At 39.2% G+C, this 25,373-nt stretch overlaps 1 protein-coding gene across 1 annotated transcript in view; it reads left to right on the top strand.

The window, feature by feature from the left end:
* Positions 1–25,373, top strand: part of adamts6 (ADAM metallopeptidase with thrombospondin type 1 motif, 6) — a 74,298-nt gene that overhangs the window by 27,129 nt on the left and 21,796 nt on the right. The window contains exons 11-16 of the mRNA XM_085358510.1: positions 4,579–4,686; positions 7,875–8,020; positions 11,750–11,813; positions 14,504–14,606; positions 15,496–15,629; positions 24,514–24,637. Coding sequence (XP_085214636.1) covers positions 4,579–4,686; positions 7,875–8,020; positions 11,750–11,813; positions 14,504–14,606; positions 15,496–15,629; positions 24,514–24,637 — 679 coding nt within the window. The remainder of the gene's footprint in view (positions 1–4,578; positions 4,687–7,874; positions 8,021–11,749; positions 11,814–14,503; positions 14,607–15,495; positions 15,630–24,513; positions 24,638–25,373) is intronic.

Below are 25,373 nucleotides of genomic sequence, written 5' to 3'. Positions count from 1 at the left end.
TCTTTCCATGTTGGCGATTTGTCAAAATGGACCTGTGATGTCAATAACTTTCCATCAGGTCTGTAGAATTGTACTGCACATTTGTTATCTGACCTTATAGCCCCCATATTATATCCCCATCTGGAAAGGGCTGAGCTGTCTGAAAAGTAAATGCAGAAATGCCAATCTCTTTAGCACTTATTGGTTTTCTTGACATTTTGATTTCTTTTAACTGCAATATAAAAAAACATGCAATATATCCCTACACACTCTCTTATTTTTTAATAACTATCTAATTTATCTGGACACTGAAACTACCAAGTAACCAAATTACACTTTCACAAGGAAATAAAAAAGTTGTTTGAGATGGTTGGTCATTTTCATTGGACCAAATGAGTCCACTGACATACTCCGGACTCCAGTGCATTAGGTGGTTGTAATGCAGAAGAGTTTGCAGCAAAGATTGCGCTATGTAAAGCAAATGACAGACAACTGCAACAACAGTTAGCACGGGTGGGTTTTCAGTACTGCTGCCTCTGATTGTGGTTTACAGCTTTCCAACCTGGGCACTGAAACTGGAAAATAGATAAATAGAATGGAACACAGAACTTCATTTAAACCCTGCTCCCTGTGGTAAAAACAGACTGATTTAGTCCAAGGTCCTGAGGAAACTCCTGCAGAGGGTTAAATGAGTGTGTGAAAATGTACAAATGTACTTCATCATCCCAGTTTACTAACCATATTGTGTCTTACCATGCCTTTGAGTGTGGTTAACCTTAAGTGTTAAGTTAAAAAAAAAAAGTAAGAGAAAAACTCGTTTTTTCATTATTTCCTCATTTAGATTAAAAGGGGGTGAAGAGGTTATGGACAGGATTTCTAGGCGCAGCCAAGTGGCGGAGGGCTTTCGCTTTGGTGGCCTCAGAATCTCATCTCTGATTTTTGCGGATGATGTGGTTCTGTTGGCTTCATCGGGTGATGGCCTCCTGCTCACACTGGAACGGTTCGCAGCCGAGTGTGAAGCAGCAGGAATGAGGATCAGCACCTCCAAATCTGAGGCCATGGTTCTCAGCCGGAAAAGGGTGGAGTGCCCACTCCGGGTCGGGGATGAGTTCCTGCCCCAAGTGGAGGAGTTCAAGTATCTCGGGGTCTTGTTCGCGAGTGATGGGAGAAGGGAGCCGGAGATCGACAGACGGATTGGGGCTGCAGCTGCAGCTGCAGTAATGCGGACGCTGCACTGGTCCGTCGTGGTGAAGAGGGAGCTGAGTGTAAAAGCGAAGCTCTCAATTTACCGGTCGATCTACGTCCCTACCCTCACCTATGGCCATGAGCTGTGGGTAGTGACCGAAAGAACGAGATCGCGGATACAAGCGGCAGAAATGAGCTTCCTCCGAAGGGTGGCTGGCCTCTCCCTTAGAGATAGGGTGAGAAGTTCGGCCATCCGGGAGGGGCTCAGAGTAGAGCCGCTGCTGCTCCACATCGAAAGGAGCCAGCTGAGGTGGTTCGGGCATCTGACAAGGATGCCCCCTGGGCGCCTCCTGGGTGAGGTGTTCCAGGCATGTCCCACCGGGAGGAGGCCCTGGGGCAGACCCAGGACACGCTGGAGAGATTATATCTCTCAGCTGGCCTGGGGTATTCCCCCGGATAAGCTGGAGGAGGTGGCTGGGGAGAGGGAGGTCTGGGCCTCTTTGGTTAGGCTGCTGCCCCCGCGACCCGGCCTTGGATAAAGCGGATGAAGATGGATGGATGGGGGTGAAGAGGAAGACAATACTTTTATTAATATCAAGGCGACACAGGCAGTGAAAGACAAGAACCAACCACACATTTAAATGAGCAGCTGAAAGATTCCTCTGATATCTAATGGACAGTAATGTAATATTGCTCTGCATCACATAGAAAATTGGGCACATGATGGAAGAGAGGACAGATTAGTTGAGATCACAGAGTTATTTCTTTTCATTGAAAGAAATATCTGACAGAAGATTACAACAAGGCCCAAATCAACGCTCAGTTATTTTGGCTCCTAAGCTCATAATTGTGGTTTTAGATTGCCAAGAAAGACACCCATTTATGAAAGGGTGGAATTCCGGCGCTGATTTATCAGAGCTCGATTGGAGTTTTTCGTCTGACGATCAGATTTATTTCATACTTTGAAATCGATGCCCTCAGTGAGAGGATGGATGTAACCACAGAAAAAGATCAAAGCTTTAATAAATGGAAGAATCTGGTTTCTTAAGCCAATTCTTACCCAGAATGTACCAAACGTTTCCACGACATACTATTTGGGATTTTACCCAAGCGATATGTTTGGCTTCCTTCTTGTGACCTGGCGCCTGCTTCAACAAACTTGCTTAGGTTTAAAAGGCATAACATTTTCTATGACCAGCAATATCAAAAACCAACAGTCCCAAACTATTTTAAATCATTTTAGCTACACGGCTGTAAGGATGGCACTGATAGTTGTCTGGGGAAACCACCATGGTCCAGTTTGAAATATCTTAAAAAAACCTCAGATATTCATTGATATTTGTACCAAGAGACAAATTTCAAGGTCTTTTGTTATCTCAAGATTTTTTTGCTACGCAAAGCTAAGCTATTGTATGTACATTGTTGTTGTTAGCATGTGACCATGCTCAAAATGTTGCTGTCTCCAGGTAGTCTAGCATGCCTGTAAAATGCTAGCTTTTACTATTTTCCTCAAGTTTTTGGTTTGCTTTTTTTGTCCCATGTTTGGAAAAAGCTTTGAAAATGCTATTACTCCGTATCTGTCCTCAGGCAATTCTTGTGTCATGATTCACAGAGGCTCAACAATATCAAAAGAAACTGATATTTCCATTTTCAGGAATTGCCTCAGTTTTGGGATCTTTCTTTGCATGTGCATATATGAGTCAGAGCTGGGAAGAGCGGCAGCAAAACACAAGAACAGCACAGGGCAGCTATCACTGACAAAAGTTGTGACACTGACTTAGTAAGAAGCAGCCAGAAAAATGCACTGCTTCCATACACTGCATGCGGATCATGTATACAGTATATATGAACAAACAGCTTATTAGGTATTCCTAATTTTAAAAAAATTCTTTATGATGCTTAAACTTGTCTGGTTTTTCTCACACAGTTTTGGAGAGGTAAGATTAAAACTTGTGATTATTTTGGAGGTTGATGTTTGTTTTGAATTGTTTGAATGGTATATCATTATATTACTGTATACAACCACTTTAATTCTATCCTATTTACAAATCTGGAAACATGGACAAGATGAAGTCACTTCAGACAATCTAAGAAGGGAGTTGTATATACAAAATCACTGTACTTCAACAGTTCACAATATATATATATATATATATATATATATATATATATATATATATATATATATATATATATATATATATATATATATATATATATATATATATATGTCTATATGCCTCCCAGGGTTAAGGACCACAATGCCTTCAGGGGGTTAGGCTTAATTTATAGATTATAAAAATCCTTGAACCAAGGGTTGTCATAAAATTTATGAAACATATGAAAAACAAACAATCTTTTGATATTAGTGGGGCTCTTACTGAGTGTCTCTGACCGCTTGTTCTCGTTTGACATAAATCTATCAGCCCCGCATCCATGTTTGTTGAGGCCCGGTCAGTGACCTTTTACCATGGCTGAGATAGTGACTGGAGCAGTAGGGGTGGCATATTAAAACCAGCTGGCATAGGGGAGTCGGTGCAACCAGAGACTGGCAGTTAGCTGCATTATTGAATCTGGATAGGCTCAAGGAGCTGAAGAGCTGTGGGATATTTACTGACCTTTGGGCTCAGAATCTACGTGTTGGCTCGTTATTCTTTTTCATGAGCTTGCTCTTCTGCTCTACTCAGTTGTGTTATAAAAACCTTTGAAGTTAAGACTTCCCAGTTTACTTAAACAGGAAATCCAGTCTTGGTTGTGCAGCACATCATGTGCTCACTTTATCCAGTTATTTATTTGGGGGCAACTTAACAGTGTATTTCTTCTCTTTCAATAATCTAAATGGTTTCTCCGTTCTGTACTGAAGAGTGATGATGTTTACGCAGACAAATCAGTAATACTAAGGATATTTGTTAGGCTACAAGCCATCTTTATCTAAGACTTGGGAGGCCTATTGCTCACTCTTTATTTCCCCTAAGAAGCCAAAGTTGGATTTCTTGAACTGATGTCACGGTCCCATGTGGTCCTGAGATGAACATGAGCAAACGTTAGTCATGGTGTTGATCTAGCTGACTCTTCATTTCTCATAAGAGAGCATTAAAAACACGCAGTGACCCTTAGCATGTTGCTCAAAATACACTATGATCCAAAGCATATGGGCTCTTGAAGATAGCAGTCTTGATGTGGTCTCATCATCTCTGATCCTCTGATTTGATCTGGAATTGTATGGATTTATAGACACATTTCCATGCCATTCTTTTTTGTTGTTCTCACAGCTGTCAGACTGCACAAAAAATACTAAAAGGGAAAACCAGTAAAAGGCCACTGATAAATCATTTTTAGCCTTATTTAACAAATCCACCCCCAGCTTGCTGAATTGATTTATTCTGACCAACTTGCTTTTGCCTTCTTTCCTAGGAAGTGTGTAGAGAGCTCTGGTGCCTTAGCAAAAGCAACCGTTGTGTAACTAACAGTATTCCTGCTGCAGAGGGGACCCTGTGCCAGACAGGCAACATTGAAAAAGGGGTAAGTCATCTAGTGTTTCTCAGACATTTAAAGGTTAAAGTTTTTTTCCAGATACACAATTTTTAATATTAGAAGATGATGACTCAAATAAATACAAAAATGCTATTTTTAAATGATCTCATTTATTAACAGGAAAGAAAAAGAGATAAAAAAAACCCCCTCCAACCCTGTGTGAAAAAGTAATTGCCCAAACTTGTTCAATCATTAATTAACTGCGATTCACCACATTTTGTGGAAATCTGAGCTCAGTTTCACTAGACACACCTAGTTGTGATTACTGCCAGACCCAATGAATCAAGAAATCACCTAAATTGAACCTGTCTGAATAAAGAGAGAAAATCATTAACATCTATCACTCTGGGATGGATTGCAAAGCCATTTCTAAGGCTTTGGGAGTCCAGTGAACCATGATGAGAAGCATTATCCACAAATGGACAAAGCATAATACTCCAAAAATCCTCATCTAGTAGGTCAAAGATGAATCCAGAACAAGAGAACTACAGGTTTTACAATGGCCTAACCAAAGTCTGGTCTCAAATTAAATTGAGATGCTTTGGTTTAACCTTTAGCAGGTCATTTATGCTTGAAAACCCTTCAGTGTAGCCGAATTAAAACAATTCTGCAAAGAAGAGTGGTCTAAAATTCCTCCATTTCAGAAAGAGTGAAGGAAGCCATAAATGTGTTACGGTCTCTTGCAAATCTTTTGCCATCTACATGCACAGAAATTTGAAACTAAAGAGAAATTCACATTAACTACTTACATTTTCAGTATAGCCAGAAGCTCATTGACATGAAAGTTCAGAAATTGAGAAATCCCTCCTGAAATAGTGATAGTTACTGTGGGATAGTTATTTAAATACAAATGGCCTGCACTAGGCAACTTGACTCTTATCTTCTTTTGGTTTTCACATACTCCTTTTTTGGGATCACCACAGTGGACAATCTGCTTCTATCTCTGGAATCCTCCTCTAGCATACTAAACTTCTGCATGTCCTCCTTCACTTCACTACATCCATGAGTGTCCTCTGAGGTCTTCCTCTTTTCCTCGTGCCTGGCAGCTCCATATTCCACATTTTTGTCCAGTATATCCACTATCCATCCTCTGCACATGTCCAAATGATCTCAACTTTGTCTCCATATTGCTCAATCTGAGCTGTCCCTTTTATATTGGAATATAACCAGAATACAACCAGCTGGTAACCAGTCAAGTCAAGGACTCTATTAGAAAGAGCCACATCGCAGATGAATTGCGCTCATCAGCACAGACTGATTCAGATTGGTTACAACATTGACTGTGTTTATAAAATAGATTGCAGTTACTTGCAAACCTTTGCCACTATGTCTGAGAGTGATTGTGGGAAATCCAATTTTGACTGTAATTCTTTGGAGACAAGTTGCCTGTCACCAGAGATTGACAGTTAAAATACTTATGAGTTGCTTGCCTGCTTAGTGAGTTGTGGCAACTGTTTGCTGTAGGTGGGTGAAATTGGTCACAATGAAGTACATGATGTCTGACTGAAAACCTGTTTGCGATTGCTTTGGTCGCCAGCAGGTTACTGTTGTCAGCCGTAGTTTGCATGGAAGTTGCCAACTTGTCTGCACACACTCACCTAAGCCTCTAAGTGTTTGTGAAAATGTCAGGAGTGTGATACAAATTGGAAACTGACACTGTTTACCTTCACAGTTGTGCCTTTTGAAATGTGCTGGTTTCAGAGGTAACACAACTTTTATTTTATGCACTTTGCATTGCACCTTTTCAAGTTTCACTAACGCTCTGCACTTAGTTAGCAAGTGTTTGTATATGAGTCAGTTAACGATGGGTGACCGCGGCAATCTGCTCATGACCAAAGCAGTCACAAGGAGGTTTTTGGTTCAGTGGCCTGCAGTGACCGATTTCACCCAACGACAGCCAGCAACCGTCAGGGAATACACATTTCTTCCAAGTGAAAATAGGCTGCCAGATGGACCAAGCTACATCTAGAAGTTTATATGTTTTAAATTAGAATTTGGGTGAACCTGCCCTTTCAGCACTGCGGCTATATTTAATACCTGGTGACCTGTGATGTGAAACAAGCACTTTTATTCTCTTCTCTGTGTGTAGCTAGTGGTACCTCACTAGTGTGCACTCATGCATTTGGTGCAACCACACACCCACACACACATGCACAAACTCACAGACGTAAGCAGGCCAGGCTTTAGGTCATCAGCCGAGTGCTGATGCCAGCCAGGTTAGGGGAGACTGTTTTAACACGGATTAAGGCAACCATTGTCACCGGATGGTCCGAGGGGTAAAAGGGAAGAATAGGAGAGTGTCACGAGCTGTCACCCATAATTACCATTAGCTCAGTGGAGCCTTTGAGGACCAGGGCCCACGGACAGAGTCCTGTACAACACAGGGGGCCCCAGGTAGAGCCTGGGGGGCTTTAGAACAGCTTTTGGAGCAGCTTTAGGAGAGCCAGTGGCATACTCTGTCTGCCCCTGCTGGGGACGGCTTCAAAGGAATATGAATGTCAGCCATTTCTCACCCAGCGTGTAATGGAGAGAGGCCCTTCCAACAGGACCAGACAGAGATAGAGGTAGAGACTGGGGGAAGGGAAAGCGGGAGGGGAGACAGCCAGGAATTAACCAATAGAAGGGAGCTTTGCGTTTCTTCTGTGTGTTCAAATTGACCAATAAACTTACAGTTAACGCTGAGGTTCTGTGCCCGTATCAGTTGATCCTCCACATTTCTCTTTCTCCACACTGCTAATCTTGTTTAGACAGCATCTCAGAAATTAAATGAGAGGTAGAGATAAAGAACGCAGCAGCTCAGCCTAGCCCTCACCTTGACTGTACCGTTCTCTAGAGGGTTATTAACCTACTGACACAGTTGGAGGGACAAAGGAAAGTCTCTGATCCCCTCTTCCCCCACAACTCTGAACAGATTAACATGATTACTCCTGAAACGTAGTTCAGCTCTTTCTCTGCCTCACCTGTCTTGGAAATAACTTCCCATAATGGAAACATTAAATAAATATAGAAGAGTCACGAGACACACGAGAATTAATTATTGGACGAAATAAGCTGTATGTTATAGTGAGAATGGGCCTCTTTAACTTGAAGCTGGTCAGTGTGTCTGAAGAAATTATTAAGATATGTAATAACCAAAGTTTTCCACTCTGTGCATACTTCTGCTTCTCCCCACCCAGTGGTGCTACCAGGGGGAATGTGTTGCGTTTGGTACCTGGCCTCAGAGTGTGGATGGAGGCTGGGGGCCATGGTCCATTTGGGGGGAGTGCAGCAGGACCTGTGGGGGCGGTGTATCCTCCTCCATGAGGCACTGTGACAGCCCAGCGTAAGTAGGCAAAGTAAGCCACAGCAAGCTGAACACACACATCCAGGTCCTTGCCTACAAGTGTGTGTTTGTGTGTAGATGTGCATGTGTATGCGTGGCTGTGCGGATGTGTGTCGTAGTGCGAGTCAAGCTACAGTAATTATACAGCAGTCATGTCTGAAATATTCACAAGGCTAAATGCTTCTTTAGTGGAAAAAGTAAACTGTTAGACCTAAAGTAAAAATATGTTGACTGCTACAGGTAATGACGCTTTTAATTTATGACAAGTGTAAATATTCTGACATGTGGTACAGTGATTTTAATGTTCATTTTAAAATCCTCCACCTGCTTAGAACAAATAATGATTTAGCAGCTCGACAGCCAAATGTAAGGGGTGAATATCTGAGTCACATTTGTCATTATTAAACATATTTAAGAATATTGCTGCATATTTGCTGGACGTGTAAACATCTCTACTGCCCAGAAAACCATTAGTTGTTGTTTTTTTTCTTGCCGTCGAGTCGAGGCTCTAAAATGAAAGTTGAACCGATGTCTCGGGCATTACTGTGACATTGGTTCAAGTAATGTGTTCAACATTGCCTGGATGCCTGGTTAGAATTTCTAGTAAGATAAATTTTACAGTAGGTATGGATAAACAAAGCAACCTTCTGCTTTGAAGTCCCCCAATTACCCTACTGAGCTAAGCAGCTTCAAACCTAATGTGGTAATTGTAATTTTATAATACATTAAATTCACCATTCCTATAAACAATAGAATTTATATGTACAAAACCATAAATAACTTCAAAATATTGTTGACCGACACAGCCTTTGTTCTGTGTGGAAATAATATCCGTTCATCTATCCTACGTTATTTTCTTTATACATGCTGCCTTTGGGACTCATTTTCAAAAAGCATAATATCTCGTTTCACTACTATGCTGACGACATCCAAATCTACTTCCCCCTGAATCAGGATGTCCAGTCCTCATTAGTGCCTTTGTTCAATTGTCTGCGGGAAGTAAAAGATTGGCTATTACAAAACTCTCTAACTCTAAATGAAATTAAAACAGAAATTATTGTTTTTGACAGTCCCATTCCCCTGGACCAGCTAACTAATACACTGGGGTCCTATGCCAGCCATCTCTCTTATACCGTTAGAAATCTTGGAGTGGTCCTGGACAGCTCACTCAAGTTAGACCAACAAGTTGCCTCAGTTGTGAAAATGAGTTTTTACATCAAATCTCCAAGGCAAAGCCCTATATTCCACATAAAGACCTTGAAAAGCTTATCCATGCCTTCATTACTTCGAGACTAGACTATTGCAATTCTCTGTACATGGGCCTCCAATTCTCTCTCTCATTTTTAAAATCCTTTTGTGTACTTTTAAAATTTTAAATAACCTGGCGCCCAGTTTCCTAACAGACCTTCTCGACGCGTATAGCCCCAAGAGAGCGCTCAGATCCTCTAACCAACTGCTCTTAGTGCAACAAAGGCCGCGACGAAAGACCAGAGGGGACCGAGCTTTTGCAATGGCCGCACCCCAAACTCTGGAATATCTTCCTATCGATGTCCGCATGTCAGATTCCATTCAATCGTTTAAATCCCGCTTAAAAACTCAGCTGTTCCATCTAGCGTTTGAAGCAAATTAGTTCGGTCTTCCACCTGGTCTGCAGTTGTGCTGTGTAACTGTAACTATAACTGGTTTTAATTGTTTTTAACTGTTTTTGTTGCTTTTGTTGTAATCTGCTTTGCTAACTTGTGTGAAGCACATTGATGGACACTGTCCTTTTCAAATGTGCTATATAAATAAAATATTGATTGATTGATCTATTGTTCCATTTTTGCTGTACTGTGATCAGTTTTGACCATGGAGATGACGTTGGGGTTTCAACCATGTTTTTGGCTTTGGAATTCCCATTTTTAGCCTCATTATGAATGTTTTTACTGTCACCATTTGGATGTGACCAATAACTTGTGTAACCCCACACTCATTTACTGGCAGTAAGTCGTTAGCTTGGATGATCTCGCTTTCTGATAACGACCAAAATTTTAAAAATGGTCTCAAACTCAGTAGGAGAGTTCTAGGTAGGTCAAGACTTCTATTGAATCAATGAATGAAGTACTTTTGAAGAAATAATTTTACTTAGTAAGGTATAAAAGGTAGGTATAAAAATACAGATTTGGCTTCTGGCTCTAAAAAGTGAAGCCATCACAAAAGTGCCATAAGCCTTCTTTTTTAAGGCCACCACAGGGCTTCCAAAAAAAAGACTCCTGGGCCTGTGGAAGTTTATGGGAAAATGGCCCTCTGCCAGGACCTTTGTAAATATTTGGCTGCTGAGTTTATGAGTCTTAGTCACTTATTTCAGTTCATACTGTAAAAAACAAAACAAAAAAAACCCAGAGTCCTTTTGGCATACTGTCCATGACTAGCGTGGACACCATTGGTTGAAAATTGTTTGGTGGTCCTTCCATTCTGCTGCATACCGAAGATGATGATCGTTGATGGCATGACGTGAACATTGTTCCACACACTTCTTGTTTGTTATGAGTTCACCATCTGGGTACTCGTAGTGCACTGTGCATAAGTGTATTTCACTGTCACTGTGAAACACACTTATGCACTCAAAACAGCGAGTCTAAGTAGAGAAGTGTGCAATATGAGCCATAGTAACTGGCTTTCCAAGGCTCAGCTGAAAGTCTGGATTTCTTCTTTACCATTTTCTAAATTTGAACAACAGTGACAAATGTTATTTGAAATGGGGAAAGAAAGGAATACACCAACGCAACTGTCAGTAACCTGAAATTACCACAAAGACCAATATTAGCTGTTTCAGATAATACTTTGCAGCCATTACAACTGACTGTAAAGGTTCTTAGTCCTTGTTCTTGTGCAGTTTCACGCAGTCTCGGTTAATGTGACATGTGCGTTAAGTTAAGACATAGCTTACTCTTCTTCGAAGATTATGGTGATGCGTAGGTTTACTTTAAAACCTCCCATGTGTCCTCACTAGACAAATCATTGACCAGTGCATCTTTGGCGGGCAAGCAGACATCTGGGATCTTTATCCTTCTTCCATTGTCGCATTCCTTTGTTTTGGAAACTAGGTATTACGTCAAACACGTCATGGGAAGGCAAGAAAAAGAGCCAGGGTGAACCAGAGGGAAGGAAGAAAAAGGGGAGGAGGTGAAGGCACAGGCATAATGTGGAACACCTGTGTAAGGTGATCACTGCTGCTCAGCCATCAGTGCAAAGAGGAGGGAGGCAGAAAAAACACAGCCAGACACAGCCTCTAACACATTCATTACGTACATGGCCTGTCTCACAGGTTTTTTTTGCAATAAAGTGAAGGGAAGGGAGGCTTCTGAAGGTGAGAAAAAGCAGAGAGATGATAGGGAAAGGAAAAGAAAACCTTCAGAGATGTGGTAGATGTGTAGTGAAGAGTAGAAGAAGGAAAAGCGTGAGTTAAGAGTCATTAGACTTGAAATGTCATGTCACATTTAAGAGCTCTTAGAACAGCTTGGATTGCCTGAATGAATCATTGGCACAGATGCTCAACAAAGCAGCAAATGCTGACACACAGAGACTTTTTTGCGCCTGTTTCATCAGAAAAAAAAATCTCTTATGTACTGTTTGCCCTAAAGATAATCTCTGAGAGGAATTTGTGAATATAATTTACGGCGCTTTATGTGATTTGATGTAAAGAGTCTCTTTTCCCCATCCCTCATTTATTTCTGTTGTGTCTCTCAGCCCATCTGGAGGAGGCAAGTACTGTCTCGGAGAGAGGAAACGATACAGATCCTGTAACACTAACGTGAGTTTCTTCATTTCTTTGCCTCCCTCTTTCATTTTCTGCCAAGTAGCATGCGAGCAACTTAAAAAAAATGTTGGATCACCTCTTTGCTCTTCCACAGCTCTCCTCCAGAACATGTTATCTTAGAAAAGGGCTTTACAGGCTGCACACTAGCACACAGCATCACGTTGCCTTTAAGCTTTCTGACATATTTTCTCCTGGAACGTAGGACAGACAATGATAAAAATGAACAGACAGAGATTCAATATTCCCCTGGTGACTTTGGGTTTATTCGCGCCCTCTGTCATTTTATAGTTCATTTATTGTTTGTGACATTTCACTTGAGTCAAACGATGATGACAGTTCAGGGTGTATTTCATAAGAAGCAAGCTTTTTTTTTTTTTTTGAGGTCTGGAGCAATGTTTTATCCAAATATTTGACATGGCTGCAAGTTAAGATCTCTGTTCAACTATTTCTAGGTGGCCTTTTTCACTAGGTGAAAATTGAAATAGTTAGGGCCTTAGTAGACATTTAACCACAAGTCTTAAAAATAACAGTTCTGAGCAAGCACTGAGTGTTTTCTTTGGAAAACAAGCAATGTCCCTAACCACTATTTCATCACACTAACCACACCTTGTCCAAAGAAGCATGTGTGTGTGAGAGAGCATGCCAAATGTAGATACAATGACAAATACTCACAAATTATCCTCAAAAGTATATAAATGGGTGGGCCAAGTTTCATGGCAGACAGCCTATTTATTCAAAACAGTTAAACTGGTAGTAGCAGTCCTTGGAAAAAGGTCTGATGACTGCCAGAGTCATTAGGATCTTTTCTCTTTAGCATAGTTAAAAAACATATGTCTTAATCATAATCTGTGCTTATGCCATACATGTTGAGATATTTCATTACCTAAATTAAAACTGGTGGTGCTGGTGATATCAGATGGTCCCCCAAATCACTAGAATTCATCCTGTGATTACCATGCATACCTTCAGTATAAAGGTTTTATCACAGTAATTATTGCAATATTCCACCAAACTGGTGGACTACCAAGAGCATGCCAATCATAGAGCCATCCCACTAGCATCTAACTTAACGTGTTATCTCTAAGGACAGTTAAATTAGTATTTCCTTGACTGGTTGCGATAGCTGCTGGAGGCAGCTGCTGTAAAATAGATTGCTAATCCCAATCATCCACGCCTAAAGACTTGTCAGTGACCCCGATGATAACCAGAAGTTACCAATTTACCAGTTGGCAAGTGATTGTAGGAGGTTGCTTAGCACTTGGCAACAGTGGGAAGAAAAAAGACTCTTTTAACAGGAAGAAACCTCTGAGATTAATAATAATAACTTTGTTTTAACATTCTATAGGAATCCATTTATTTTGCATAATATTTCACAATTTTATTTTTGTGCTAATTCTGTTACCTTTTATTATTTATATTTTGTCTTCTTATCTGACTTCTTTTGTTGTCTTTTTCACTTTAAGTTTTAATGTGCATTAGCCTCTGAATTCAATCTTTATTTCTCATTTTTGGTCAAGCACTGGTAGAGCACTGACATTTAATTTGATTTGTTTATAAAGCCCACTACAAATACCACATTTTGTTTTATATTAAGCTCCTCAAGAGGCACAGACGATACCTTTTTAAGAACTTTAATTTTTAAAGTCAAGATAATGAAGGGAAAGTGTCAAGCATTTAAGCAACTGGACTCGAGTTGCTTAAATGATAGGACTTTTCTCCCTTTTTGTGCCTTCTGTTCTATTATTATTTTAATTAGTTGATAATCAACAAGTTAAACATTGATGAAAACCCAACATTATTAAAGTGAGCTTTTCTTTTGTTCCAACAGACGTTAGCACATGTAAATCTCATTTGGTACTGTGTTTTCATTTCAACACACACTTGCAATAATATTATTCTGTCTCCTCTGACTGGATCTGCATGTTTGATGTGCAAGTTTAAAGCGGCTAAATTGGCAAAACACTTGAATGGTAATGAAAGTGGCCTATCCTCCCTATGCATGTGAAATACAGCTTTGACCCGAGAGCCTTTATTTGTACCGAGGGAGAGTGTTTTGCGGTTCCTAAGGACCTTTTCACACACAGAACACAATGTTCTCAGACAGAAATGCCAAGAAACACATCTTCTTTAGTCTGTAGAAAAATTAAATGTGACATTGTTAATAAAGTAGGGATTTTAGAAAATAAAATGAGCAGATAATTAATTTACTCAAAAGGCAGCAGCACTCAAACCTACATATAGACTCTGTAAAAGATGAATGTACCCCTCTTGATGTGATTGGTTTATCAAGTCCTGTTTTAAAGCTTGATTTTAGCAATTTGGCTTATCAGAAGTCAAAGGAGATTGGAGGGCTAAAGTGTTAGCTGTTATCAGAGGTTCGGTTTAGGAATTTGAATTTGTTGAGGTGGAGAGTACCAGACCTGTGGGCTTGTTGGTACTAACCTGTGTAGTCACTCCCCAGACGAATTTCAATGCAGTGCAGATGGTGCTGGTTAAATGATAAAATATTGACATGAACCGATTACGTGGCAGATCACACAGTTATTATATTGACAAACTGCTGGAGATCACTCTTACTGACCTTAATTCCAAAGGTCATTGGCACCAGTCTAATGTGAACTGGGATAAGACATTCGATAAGCTTGGTCCTTTGTATTCACATTCAGTTTCACTGTTGTTTGCAGGCCTGCCCTGCAGGATCTCGTGATTTCCGAGAGAAGCAGTGCGCTGATTTTGACAACTCCCCTTTCCGTGGGAAGTACTACAACTGGAAGCCTTACACTGGGGGTGAGTTCAGGACTAGTTGTGATCAGTTGTTTGTATAATACATCCATGGTTTCAAAGTATTACTGTATAACATGAACGATTAATTACTATATAGGCAATAGTGTCTGGATGAAGTTTGATCAGAGTTAAATTCACTCCCACTCAATTCTTATTAAATAATTAATAATTACTTACTCTCAGTTTGAACTTGCTAAGAGTTGAAGCTGTTGTTCTGTCAAAACTCTCTAAGAGCTGAGCTGTCTCAAATGACAGTTTGCAGGCTAGTCTGTTTTCTGGACCCATCTCGGGCTTTTTTCCCCTCTCTGGATCAACAGTTTTTTATTGAGCCAATACCAGTGGAAGGACTGTTGTATTGTCATAGGTACTGGCAGGAGTGTCTCTCCTTGAAGTCTGCAGATCAAGGAAAATATTCACTTAACTAAGACCACAAATATCTCAGAGAAAAGTGATAAAGTTTGAAGCATGTAAACACAGCTTTTGTTTTCTCTCAGAGATGTGAGAGCTTAAGTCTGTTTTGTCAAATCCATCACCTCCTCTCTTATAGCGTCATGTAAAAACAGGAGATAACCTACACGTGGATGTCAGTGTAATTGTTTTTGGCAAGCAGCGCTGTCTCTGTTGTTGTCAATGTTACAGTGACGTCAAGTTTTGGGTTTTTTTAGATCTGAGCACCGCTGAATTTCCCCCCCTCATGATTATTACTGTCAACAAGTTAAGAGAAGATCCCAGAGCTGGCTGCAAGTCCTGGAATAGCATCGGTATTTGCTGGTCTCTGTGTTGTTAGGGTTCTGTCAGGGGCCATGTCACGCTGTCTGTTCCCTGTGTGAAACTGAACTTTAGGTAATGATGTAATGACCTGCTCGGTTTTCGTACATGCTGTGTAACCCAGGTGGTGTGAAGCCCTGTGCGCTGAACTGCTTGGCAGAAGGCTATAACTTCTACACTGAACGGTCTCCTGCTGTCATAGATGGCACCCAATGTCAGGCTGACTCGCTGGACATTTGCATCAATGGAGAGTGTAAGGTAAGGGAGCCAAAACCACATCTTCAAACACTTCTTGTGTTTTACAAATGTATTTTTGATTCTCATTATTGAAGGATATGCAGTTGTTACAACAAACTGTTGTTGCTCCTGGCACTGGATGTATTAAATATTAAATATCTTTATATTTACCTAACCGCATCAGTGAGGGTCATGCATGAAAAATCAACCAGTGCCTCCAACTTGACTGCCTTACAATCAGCTGTTTGTTTGTTTGTTTTTTTCTTTGCACATGACAAAAACTAAGATTGTGGCTTTGGCTTATGAGTTTATTTAAACATAAAAAATAGAGCTTAAAAGTTGTTTTCAGTCCAGGAAATTTCATGTGGCTAGTTTGAGGAAATATTGATGTAACTATGAGGAAGCTATGAGGAATCAACAATGCAGGGTAAAAAAGCCTTCTTGCTGTGAGGTGACAGCTCTAACCACCGCTCCAGCATGCCTTGTAATTATTGGACTTATTGTGTCTATTGTGTTTTTCAGTTAACTACATAATCAAACAACTGTTCTCTTAATAGTTTTTTGAGTAAGTAATTTTTGAGGAAAAACGTTAAGCACTAGGTTTATTATCTAGTTAATTAGAAGTTATTACTTTTTTGTCTTATGTGATTATGAAAATAGTTTTTTTTTTTTAATTTGTTGATATTCTGTAGACCACTGACTTAAAGATTAATTAGCAAAACCAAGTTGTTAGCCGCAAGCATGCTGTAGTTGCACACCGTTTTGTAATTCAGTGACATTCTGAAGCCTCTGTTTTTTTAAAGTAGGAATTTTCTCGTAACAAATGGTTAACAGGTTTGCATTTACATGCAGTAAAGCCTTAGGCTAATCAGTTTCCCAGCTTGGTAGAATTGATCAGCCTTACAGCATTCACTTTACTATTTCTTCTGTAATTAGCTAGCTTGTCAGCATGCAGTTACTGTAGAAGTCCGTGTCTGTTTAGTTTTGCATTTACTCAGAATGCATGTTTCTGTGCAGACCACAGTACAACTGGGCGGGCTGAAATTTATTGAGAACGTAAAGTGATACACAAGCCTGATTAAAATATGCAAAAGCCCATATTTGGCCGGCATTAAATTTCAAATATGTGTCTTAAAGGGAGGGGAATAAAAAAAAGAATTATTTAGCCCTCTACTGCATGACTTTTTAATTTTTGGGGAAAAAAATATTTCTCCCTATTTTGGGGGAGCTTTGGGGTCCCTATGTCTGTGAAGGTTCTCAGTCATCCAGGTCATCGTAGTCAAAGGAGCTTGCAAAGAAAAGCGTCTGGACTTCTTTAAGTTACTTGAAGACGTTTCACCTCTCATCCGAGAAGCTTCTTCAGTTCTAAGGTCAAATGGTGGAGAGTCCCAGATATAAACCTAGTGGGAGTATCCCCCCACAGAGGGACAAAAGGACCCACACCCAGTTTCACACCTTGGCTCAGACGATTAGAGGATCATCAGGGGGTCCTTTTGTCCCTCTGTGGGGGGTTACTCCCACTGAAGAAGCTTCTCGGATGAGAGATGAAACGTCTTCAAGTAACTTAAAGAAGTCCAGACGCTTTTCTTTGCAAGCTCCTTTGACTTTGGGGTCCCTAATAATATATCAATCATAAAATTTGAAACCCTGCCCCCCCCAAACAGATATTGGTTTGTTGCTTCAAGGCAACACTGTGCGACAAGGGTAGTCAAACACAAAGTTATTCTATAATAAGTTTTATTAGTACAACAAGGATGAAAAAATAAATAAACAACAAATAAACAATATAAACATTTCACAGAACAATAAAACACCAAAATACATCCAACAGTTGACCCTAACCCCGTACACACACACACGCGCGCGTTGTGTTTCCATCACTTTTGGGGACATTACATTAACTAACATTCATTTCCTGGAGACTTATCCTGACCCTACCCATCACAAGTCCCTGCCTGAACCTAACCGTAACCCTGACCTTATCCTAAACCTAACCTTACCCTAACCCTGACTCAAGCCTTCACCCTAAAATTTAATGATTTGCCTTGCAATTTGTCCCCATAAAGTTGGCGAGACCTCTCAATGTGAGTGTGTAAACAAATTTGTGTCCCCACACAATAAGTAATACACACACACACACACACACACACACACACACACACACACACACACACACACACACACACACAATTACTTTACCAACTGACCCCTGAGCTCCTAAGTGTCCCTCAAACCTTATTCAGCGATCCACTCCTCTACTTCACAGTCGCTCCATATTAGCTCACTGTCCTCACTTTCTGATTACTAACTCGAAATTTGGAGAAACATAACTTGAAATTTTGAGTTACTTGAAATTTCGAGTTAGCTCTGCCATAGGGCTGTGCGATATGACCAAAATCTCATATCCCGATATGAGATATCTATCGTCCGATAACGATATAAATCACAAAATTTTTGCATTTTCTGTAAATTCTGTGAATCTCTGGCAGCTCGACTTGCGTGAAGTGTTTCCAGCTGAGCGTCGTGTACCTGGAGTCGAGTGTTTTAACCGATGCATGAAACTATACATTTTTAGACATGAGTTGTGAGTATTTATTACACGGCGTGCTGCGGGGAAAAGCCTGTTCTAACGTTTGAGTCTAAGGTTTATTTTTTAGCACTTGACGGCTCTTTTTTGCTTCTCATCTGTAAATACTCTGAATCATGTGAAAGAGTATGCAGAGTATTCTGTAAAGTCTCAACAGGATCTTGAGCTTTATTGTGAAAGGTTTATGTAGAAAATAAACAAGCGGACACACGATGGTTTTACTGTCATTGTTGCTAATGACAACGCATAAAAACAGGCGCTTGTCCGTCTGTAGTGTGGTTATATTAAATGTAAGACAAAGAGAGAACTTAGAAATGAATATAGCCACTACAGTGACCATCAAAACGATGAAAAAATGTTGCCGTAAACAGTTTATTTTGCGTCACCACGAAACAAACGATAGCGTAAAATGAAACGATAGACGTTTTTATATCGTCATCCGATATATATCGTTATATCGAACAGCCCTACTCTGCCAATCAGTAATCTACGTGAATGAGGTCACTTTCTTGTTACCCGGAAGCATATGGCGCAGAGTAGTGCGCACTCAAAACCGGATCGCATCAAATGGGCGCTTTTGCTAGTATGTTTGCTGATAGTAACGCCATGTGATTCGGCTAATAACACAAGGATTTCATCATTTTTGAAGCCACGCTGAAAATACTCAGCAATCTGTGCATTCATGACTGGATGTAATACCGGTAGCTTAGCTGTAGCATTTGCACCTGAGGGTACAACTCTGAGTAGCTCCTGATGCATTCATGTTAATGAGACATGTTATGTAAAGTGTGTGTTATGTAAAGTGAGTGCTCAAGTAGAGTAGAAAAGTGCTATAGAAAACCAGTCCATTTGCCATTAAGGATGAAATGATGAGACTGCGCCTACGCCTATTAGATAAATAAGGATTATGTACTGTGAATCATGAGGAGTTACTCTAGTAGCATCAAAGAATCAAAACAAGGAGATAGAAATGTTTTTAATATGTCCCCTTTAAAGGTTGCAGTTTGGCAAGCTTTGAGGTCCATGGTAAAGCAGCAGATATGAACTAATAAGTTGTCAGGGAGGATTTCAAGTGAGTGTAAATGTAGAAGGAGGACTTGAGGGTTTTTTTTGGCTGCACAAGTTGTTGACCTCGAAGGGGGCACAAACTCAGAATGTTTTCACTGTGCCTCATAGCTAATCTGGCTAAACTGTACATTTCTTTAATTGTTGCGGAAAGCTTCTGGCTTGTGTTTCAAGACTTTTTGGATGTACGTTTAATGGAATTATGGCAAGAGCTATAAAAATAAAACTCAAGTTTTATTGAACTGTAGAAAGAGTTTGAGACCCAGTGATGTTTAAATCTAGAAAGACTGACTCTAAACATTACCATTACTTCATGTTGTAGTCAAATGAGCTTTTACCTTTCAATTTGATTTTACATTCAGAGCTTTTCATTGCAATTCTAATATTTGTAGTCATACATAAATATGAGACGACTTCTGCTCGATGAAGGCAAATCAGGTAAATTACCAGAAAAAGAAATGTTTGTTTCACGCTAATGCTGATGCTGATTTGCAATAATAACATAAAATAAAACACTGTGCTATAGCACCGTCCTTTGTGGGTGTTTAACCCTGACATTTTATCAAGTTCCTGTTAAAATGACATTTTATCTCTTAGCTTAGTAAGAGTTTGCTCAGCATGTGAGCCAGTTTTTATCTATAACAACTCTGCTAGTGAGATACTGACTGCGTAAACAAAAGAGCCTAAACCGCACCATTCTCCAGTGAAGAACAATCCGGTCTTTGACTGTGGCTGATTGTGATCGAATGACTGCTGAATAGCTCTTTTTGCTTCTTATCAGTACTCTGCAGCCTCCACCAGAATTGTTTTGTGGTAAATAAAACACAAAAATCATTGTTTTGTTTTTTTATTGAATAATGATTATATATATATATATATATATATATATATATATATATATATATATATATATATATATATTTGAAAAGGCTGATTTAATAACAAGGAAAATAACATTTTATCTTTCAATAAAATGTTATTTGGGTTGGCAGTTGATGCTGTCTTTGTTTTCCTGACTGTAAATCATTTTGTGTAGTGAGTGTGTATTTTCTGAGATGCAGCTGAAATAACTTTTTGGTTGCTCACTTTAAAGTATTTGCTTTGATTTCCACCTGACCGATACAACTGGATCCCTGTTTGGCATAAAAGCACAGCGTCTTTGCCCACAACCTTACTGCGAGTCTAATATTAAAAACACAACATGATGTGTGCTTTAATAGCAAGAAAACTCAGAAGAGGTGGAATATTCCTCACTGAAGGAGTATTGTGGGTTTTCTGAATCCGGCTTGTCGTTTTATTTCAGGGGCTGGCTCTCTGTGGGTTTACTGTCACACTGTGATAAATCTCTGGAACACTGTCTGCCTGGAAAGATCTCAGAAACACTCAAAACTGCTATGCTGTGCACATGTGGTGGGAGAGAGAGAGAAAGGGAGGAGGAACGATTACGAATAACATTGGAGATTGTGACAGAGTAAAAAAAGAACCTAGGAAACCCACAGGACAACTGTAAGGATCAATGACAACGAAATCCGTCTGTAGTCATCAGGTTTTGTGTCACTGCTGCTCTCAAACCCTGGTCAGCTGATATTTTACCCTCTTTTTAATCAACATAAATGTCCAATAACTCATCTGTGGATGTTATTTCAATAATTGCAGTGGGTTTCTCATCTCAAGCTGGCAGATCAGGTGTTCCTCCACCCGCTTTCCTCTTTTCCTCCTTCCTTTTTTCCAAATCAACTTGAATGTCAAAATTTTTCCCTCTTTAGTTGTCTGTGTCTCATGGGACACAACATTGACTGTCTTAGTTATTGTAGCCTGAGCTCCTTTTTTTTTTTTTTTTTTTGTAACTGTCGACTCTCCTGAGGAAACACTTTGGAAAGCTACGCCTTCTCTGGCTTCCTCCTCGGAAGCTTAATTATTTTAGTTTCTTTAGTTTCAGTCATAAACTCTCCTCCCTTTTTTTTTTTTTTTTTTTTTTTTGGAGTAGGCTTCGCTCTTAGAACAGCTTATCTCAAGATCAATGTATTTTCTTATATAGAGTAATCAAGGCGTGACATACTATAGATGGCAGATGATGGGCAGCTCTGCCTCAGGCATTGATAGGCATTGATTAAAGCTGTGTGTGAATAGATGAATGACACGTGTTAGTAAAAGGTGCTTTGAGGGAAAAAAAAAAAGGGCTTTGAGTGCTCGGAAAGTGCTATGTCTGCAAGCCTGCCGAATTTAGAGTGATTCTAATTCCCTAACATCACACAAACAAGTAGTAATCTTGCTTGTGCATGTGTGCAAGTTAAGAGCATTTCTACACATATACAATATTCACCACTGCATGATAGTTGCAGCGATTTACTGAAATGTGCAAATAAATGGAAATACAGTATGTAAGGCACAAACAGAGTTTGTACAGTTCAAGGAGTATTTGGGGAATACCACCTTTATTCTTCAACACAGCCTGAACCTTGCTGTAGACATTTGTACGTCTCTCCTGGCTTCCTCTGTAAATATCGATTTGAACCGAAGAAATGTAAATTTGGATTCAATACTCCATAGGGCCCACTTTCACAGATTTTCAGACCAGTTCTTGTGTAATTTAGCATACCTTAGCATTTTCACAATGTTTCACTTCCTCAACAATAGCTTATTGAGAGCCACTATTTCCAGTGACGCTTTGGCAAACAGTAGATGGGTCAGCTGAACGGCCAGATGTATCTCTCAGGTGCTGTTAGAAATAAATCAACAAAGATGTGATGTCTTTGTTAGATTTTTTTTCCTGTTTCTTAAGGGCATGACTTTCAGATAATGCTCATCTACTGTAGACATTCTTTTTTTAATCCGCAATATGAGTGAACTGATGCACTGACACATAATTACAGTTACTAATGTAAACTTTAGGCTACCACACTAACACAAAATCACTAAGCTAACACCCTTCAGAGTTCTTCGCTAATAGCTTTGTCTTTTTGTCTTTGCAAATGTTCTGCCAGCACGAGTGGATTCTTTCTGATGTGGACAGTTTGCACTTTATGGCTTTATCCTTGTGTGTAACAAAAATGAAAGTAATTTTCATAAAGCTGTCAGTGCTCTCAGTTCTCTAAGTTTAAGTGCTGCATTCACATTTTTATGGAAGTAAATGTACGTGTAAAATGTAAAATTGATGTTCTCATGTAAAGTATTAGCAGTAAGCCTGCAGTTCTTTGCATAATACTGAAATGCTTTAGAACTAACCATCAACAGACAGTACTACTGGCACTGTAGCCCTTAAAGGCCTTTAAATAATAGTAAAAAAAAAAATGACATAATGAAAACCTTAAGTCAAAACCTACTGAACACCAGCAGTCCTTCTGTGAAGCTCCAAGGCATTTCCAATCAAGCAATGAAGCAATCACTGCAAATTGAGCACAGATTAAAAAAAATTAATGGGGTCCATAAGGACTCCATATAAAAAGTTATTTGGAGCCAACACATTTTATATCTGTTAGACTGGCTAGTTTCAGACTCTGAATCTGGTAGCTTAATAAGCTTCTCTCTGATAGAAAAAAAGTTACAGCTATTAATGCTAACTTGACTAGGATTGGGACACTGAGTAAAATGAATATAAACAGTCCATTTTAAATTATCTTTGGCCCAGAGAAGACAATAGCCCTTCTAGCTCATGTTCACATATGGATGATAGAGCTTTAACCTGCGTTTGTAGACGGCACTGCAAATTATGTTAACAGACAATGATTTCTGGATTTAATTTCTATATCAGAATCAGGTTTTTAATGTAGTGCTGCCTGAAGGCCAAAGATCGCAGCAGTCCAGTACTGACTTGTCCCTTGCACACAGAGATTTCTGCAGATTCTCTGCGACTTTTGATGATTTAGCTAGTCTTAGCAATTTTATGTTGAAGAGCATTATTCTTAAATTGTTCCACAATTTGTCAACATAACTTTTTGTAGATTGGGGAATCTCTGCCTATCTTTACTTTTGAGTAAGACTAAGATGCTCTTTTTATAAGTATTCATGTTACTGACCAGTTACCAATTAACCTCATTAGTCACGAAGTGCTTCTCCAGCTGTTTCCTTTTAGTTCCACTTTTTTTCCTTCCCTTCATTGCTCCCTTCCCAACTTTGAGATGTATTATTGCCATCAAATTTAAAATGAACTAATATTTTTCATGAACTAGTAGAATGTCTCAGTTTAAATATTTGATGAGTTGTTTTTTTTATGTTCTACTGTGAAAAAAATATAGGTTTATAAGATTTGTAAGTCATTGCATTAAATATCTATTTACATTTTTTTAGAATTGGATTTGTCAAAAGTATTTTGACGGATTTTGGCAGATTTTCAATGTAAAGAATGAAGATTTATACTCAGTATACAGGCACTGTGTGTCCACTGAAGCTCCCTAAAAATAAGGACTACTCTTTGCATGGGCCTATGTGAATACTGTATAAATAAAGTACGGCATTGTATTCTGAGGACTTCCTTCAGGAACAAACAAATTCTTTCCAAAAAACTCCCCCACAGTGAACATGTCAGTCATGTCTTACTATTTCTTTTAAAGGGAAGGTTTTATTGGCTTTTAAGCAATCGTTTGACATTTGGGGACATTTCTTTGTTTGCCTTTTTCTTAAGTGTTAAATGCTGACGTTTGATGCTACCCTTATGATGTTACTGTACAATGATACTGTACAGCTGGTGGCTAATTAGCTGAGCCAAGCATGAAGCCTGGAAACAAAAAGAAACAACGCTGGATGTGTAATAACTAATGAAAATATTCCTACTACAGTCACACAGTAGTGCTTTGTAGTTTGGTAAATAACACATTAAATCTGGTTGGTTTAACCTTTACATAATGCTTGCAAAACAATATTTTTACACCACTTTTTGGAGCTTAAATAAACAGTATAGCTTTATCAAATTAACTTTAAGGACAGTGTTTAGTGTATTTTGTTACCTTTGAACAGAGCTGGATAAACAGACTCTGGACTAGTGTAGTGCACCTAACTATGATTTAATTATTACCTGACACAATAAACTATTATTTCCCTTCATGATATAGTTTAGCACATAGCTATATTTCACAAAAGGTTTAACTATTTTTTTTAAGACATAAAGCCTGTTTTCTGGAATGTAACCAGTTGATCTTTGAAAAAACTTTTTTAAATGTAAAATAGTACAAAATAAAGCAAACATTTAACCATTTTTCTAGTTTTCATTTAAAACGATGCTGATTCTCAATCTCTAACTTTGTTCAACTTCAAAAGCATGTTGGCTGTGACAACATACTGGGCTCAGATGCCAAAGAAGACCGATGCCGTGTGTGTGGAGGGGATGGCAGCACCTGCGAGGCCACAGAAGGACTCTTTAACAAGTCTCTACCCAGAGGAGGTAAAACATATCTGATTCCAGAAAGTGTTCTTTAGTCTGTTTAAGCTGTTAAAATTAATCACACTGAGAAAAGTAAAAAAATAAAAAATAAAATAAATTTTAAAAAAATTGGTGATTGATGTGACTGTTACTGCATGCAAACACACAATATGGGAGTCACTGTATGTTTCTATACAGCAAAATGCAGTCGTATCTTGGTACGATTAAAGGACCATGCCAACTGTGCATTGTCTGCTAGACTCATTACCCAGATGTTATCAACCCCCATTAAGTGTAATAGGTGTGATGAAAAAGTGGTATGCAAGATTAAGTTCAATCGAATATACACCCATAAAGTAAATGATTAATTTATAATTTAACTTTCATTATGGTTGCATATTTATATGCATTAATTATTTCAATAACATGTTCTTGACAAAAATGCATGCAATGACTGAAAAGATGCGTTTTTAGGCTGGACTAAGTCACATGGCTTAAAATTTATTAGCCTCAGATACATTTACACAGTTATTTTTGTTGAACCTCTAGGTCTCTAAGAGCAATAAACTTCAAACCTTAATGAGTCAAATGGTGTGTTATAATATTGATACTGTAAACATCACAATTTGTTGATATCAAAAATGGGTAAGTGGTATTTTAGATGTTGTGAAATTAAAATGATAGCATTCTTTTACAAGGTGTTATACACAAGAAAAAACTGGGATCATTATGTCATCATAAAATGTACGTGTGTGCC

Source organism: Diplotaxodon limnothrissa, linkage group LG7, assembly GCF_057381915.1.
Source record: "Diplotaxodon limnothrissa isolate DT_005_m linkage group LG7, D_limnothrissa_male_GT1.1, whole genome shotgun sequence".
NCBI lineage: Eukaryota > Metazoa > Chordata > Actinopteri > Cichliformes > Cichlidae > Diplotaxodon > Diplotaxodon limnothrissa.
Note: the sequence above shows the minus strand (reverse complement) of the source record. Positions and strands in the feature narration are given on the sequence as shown.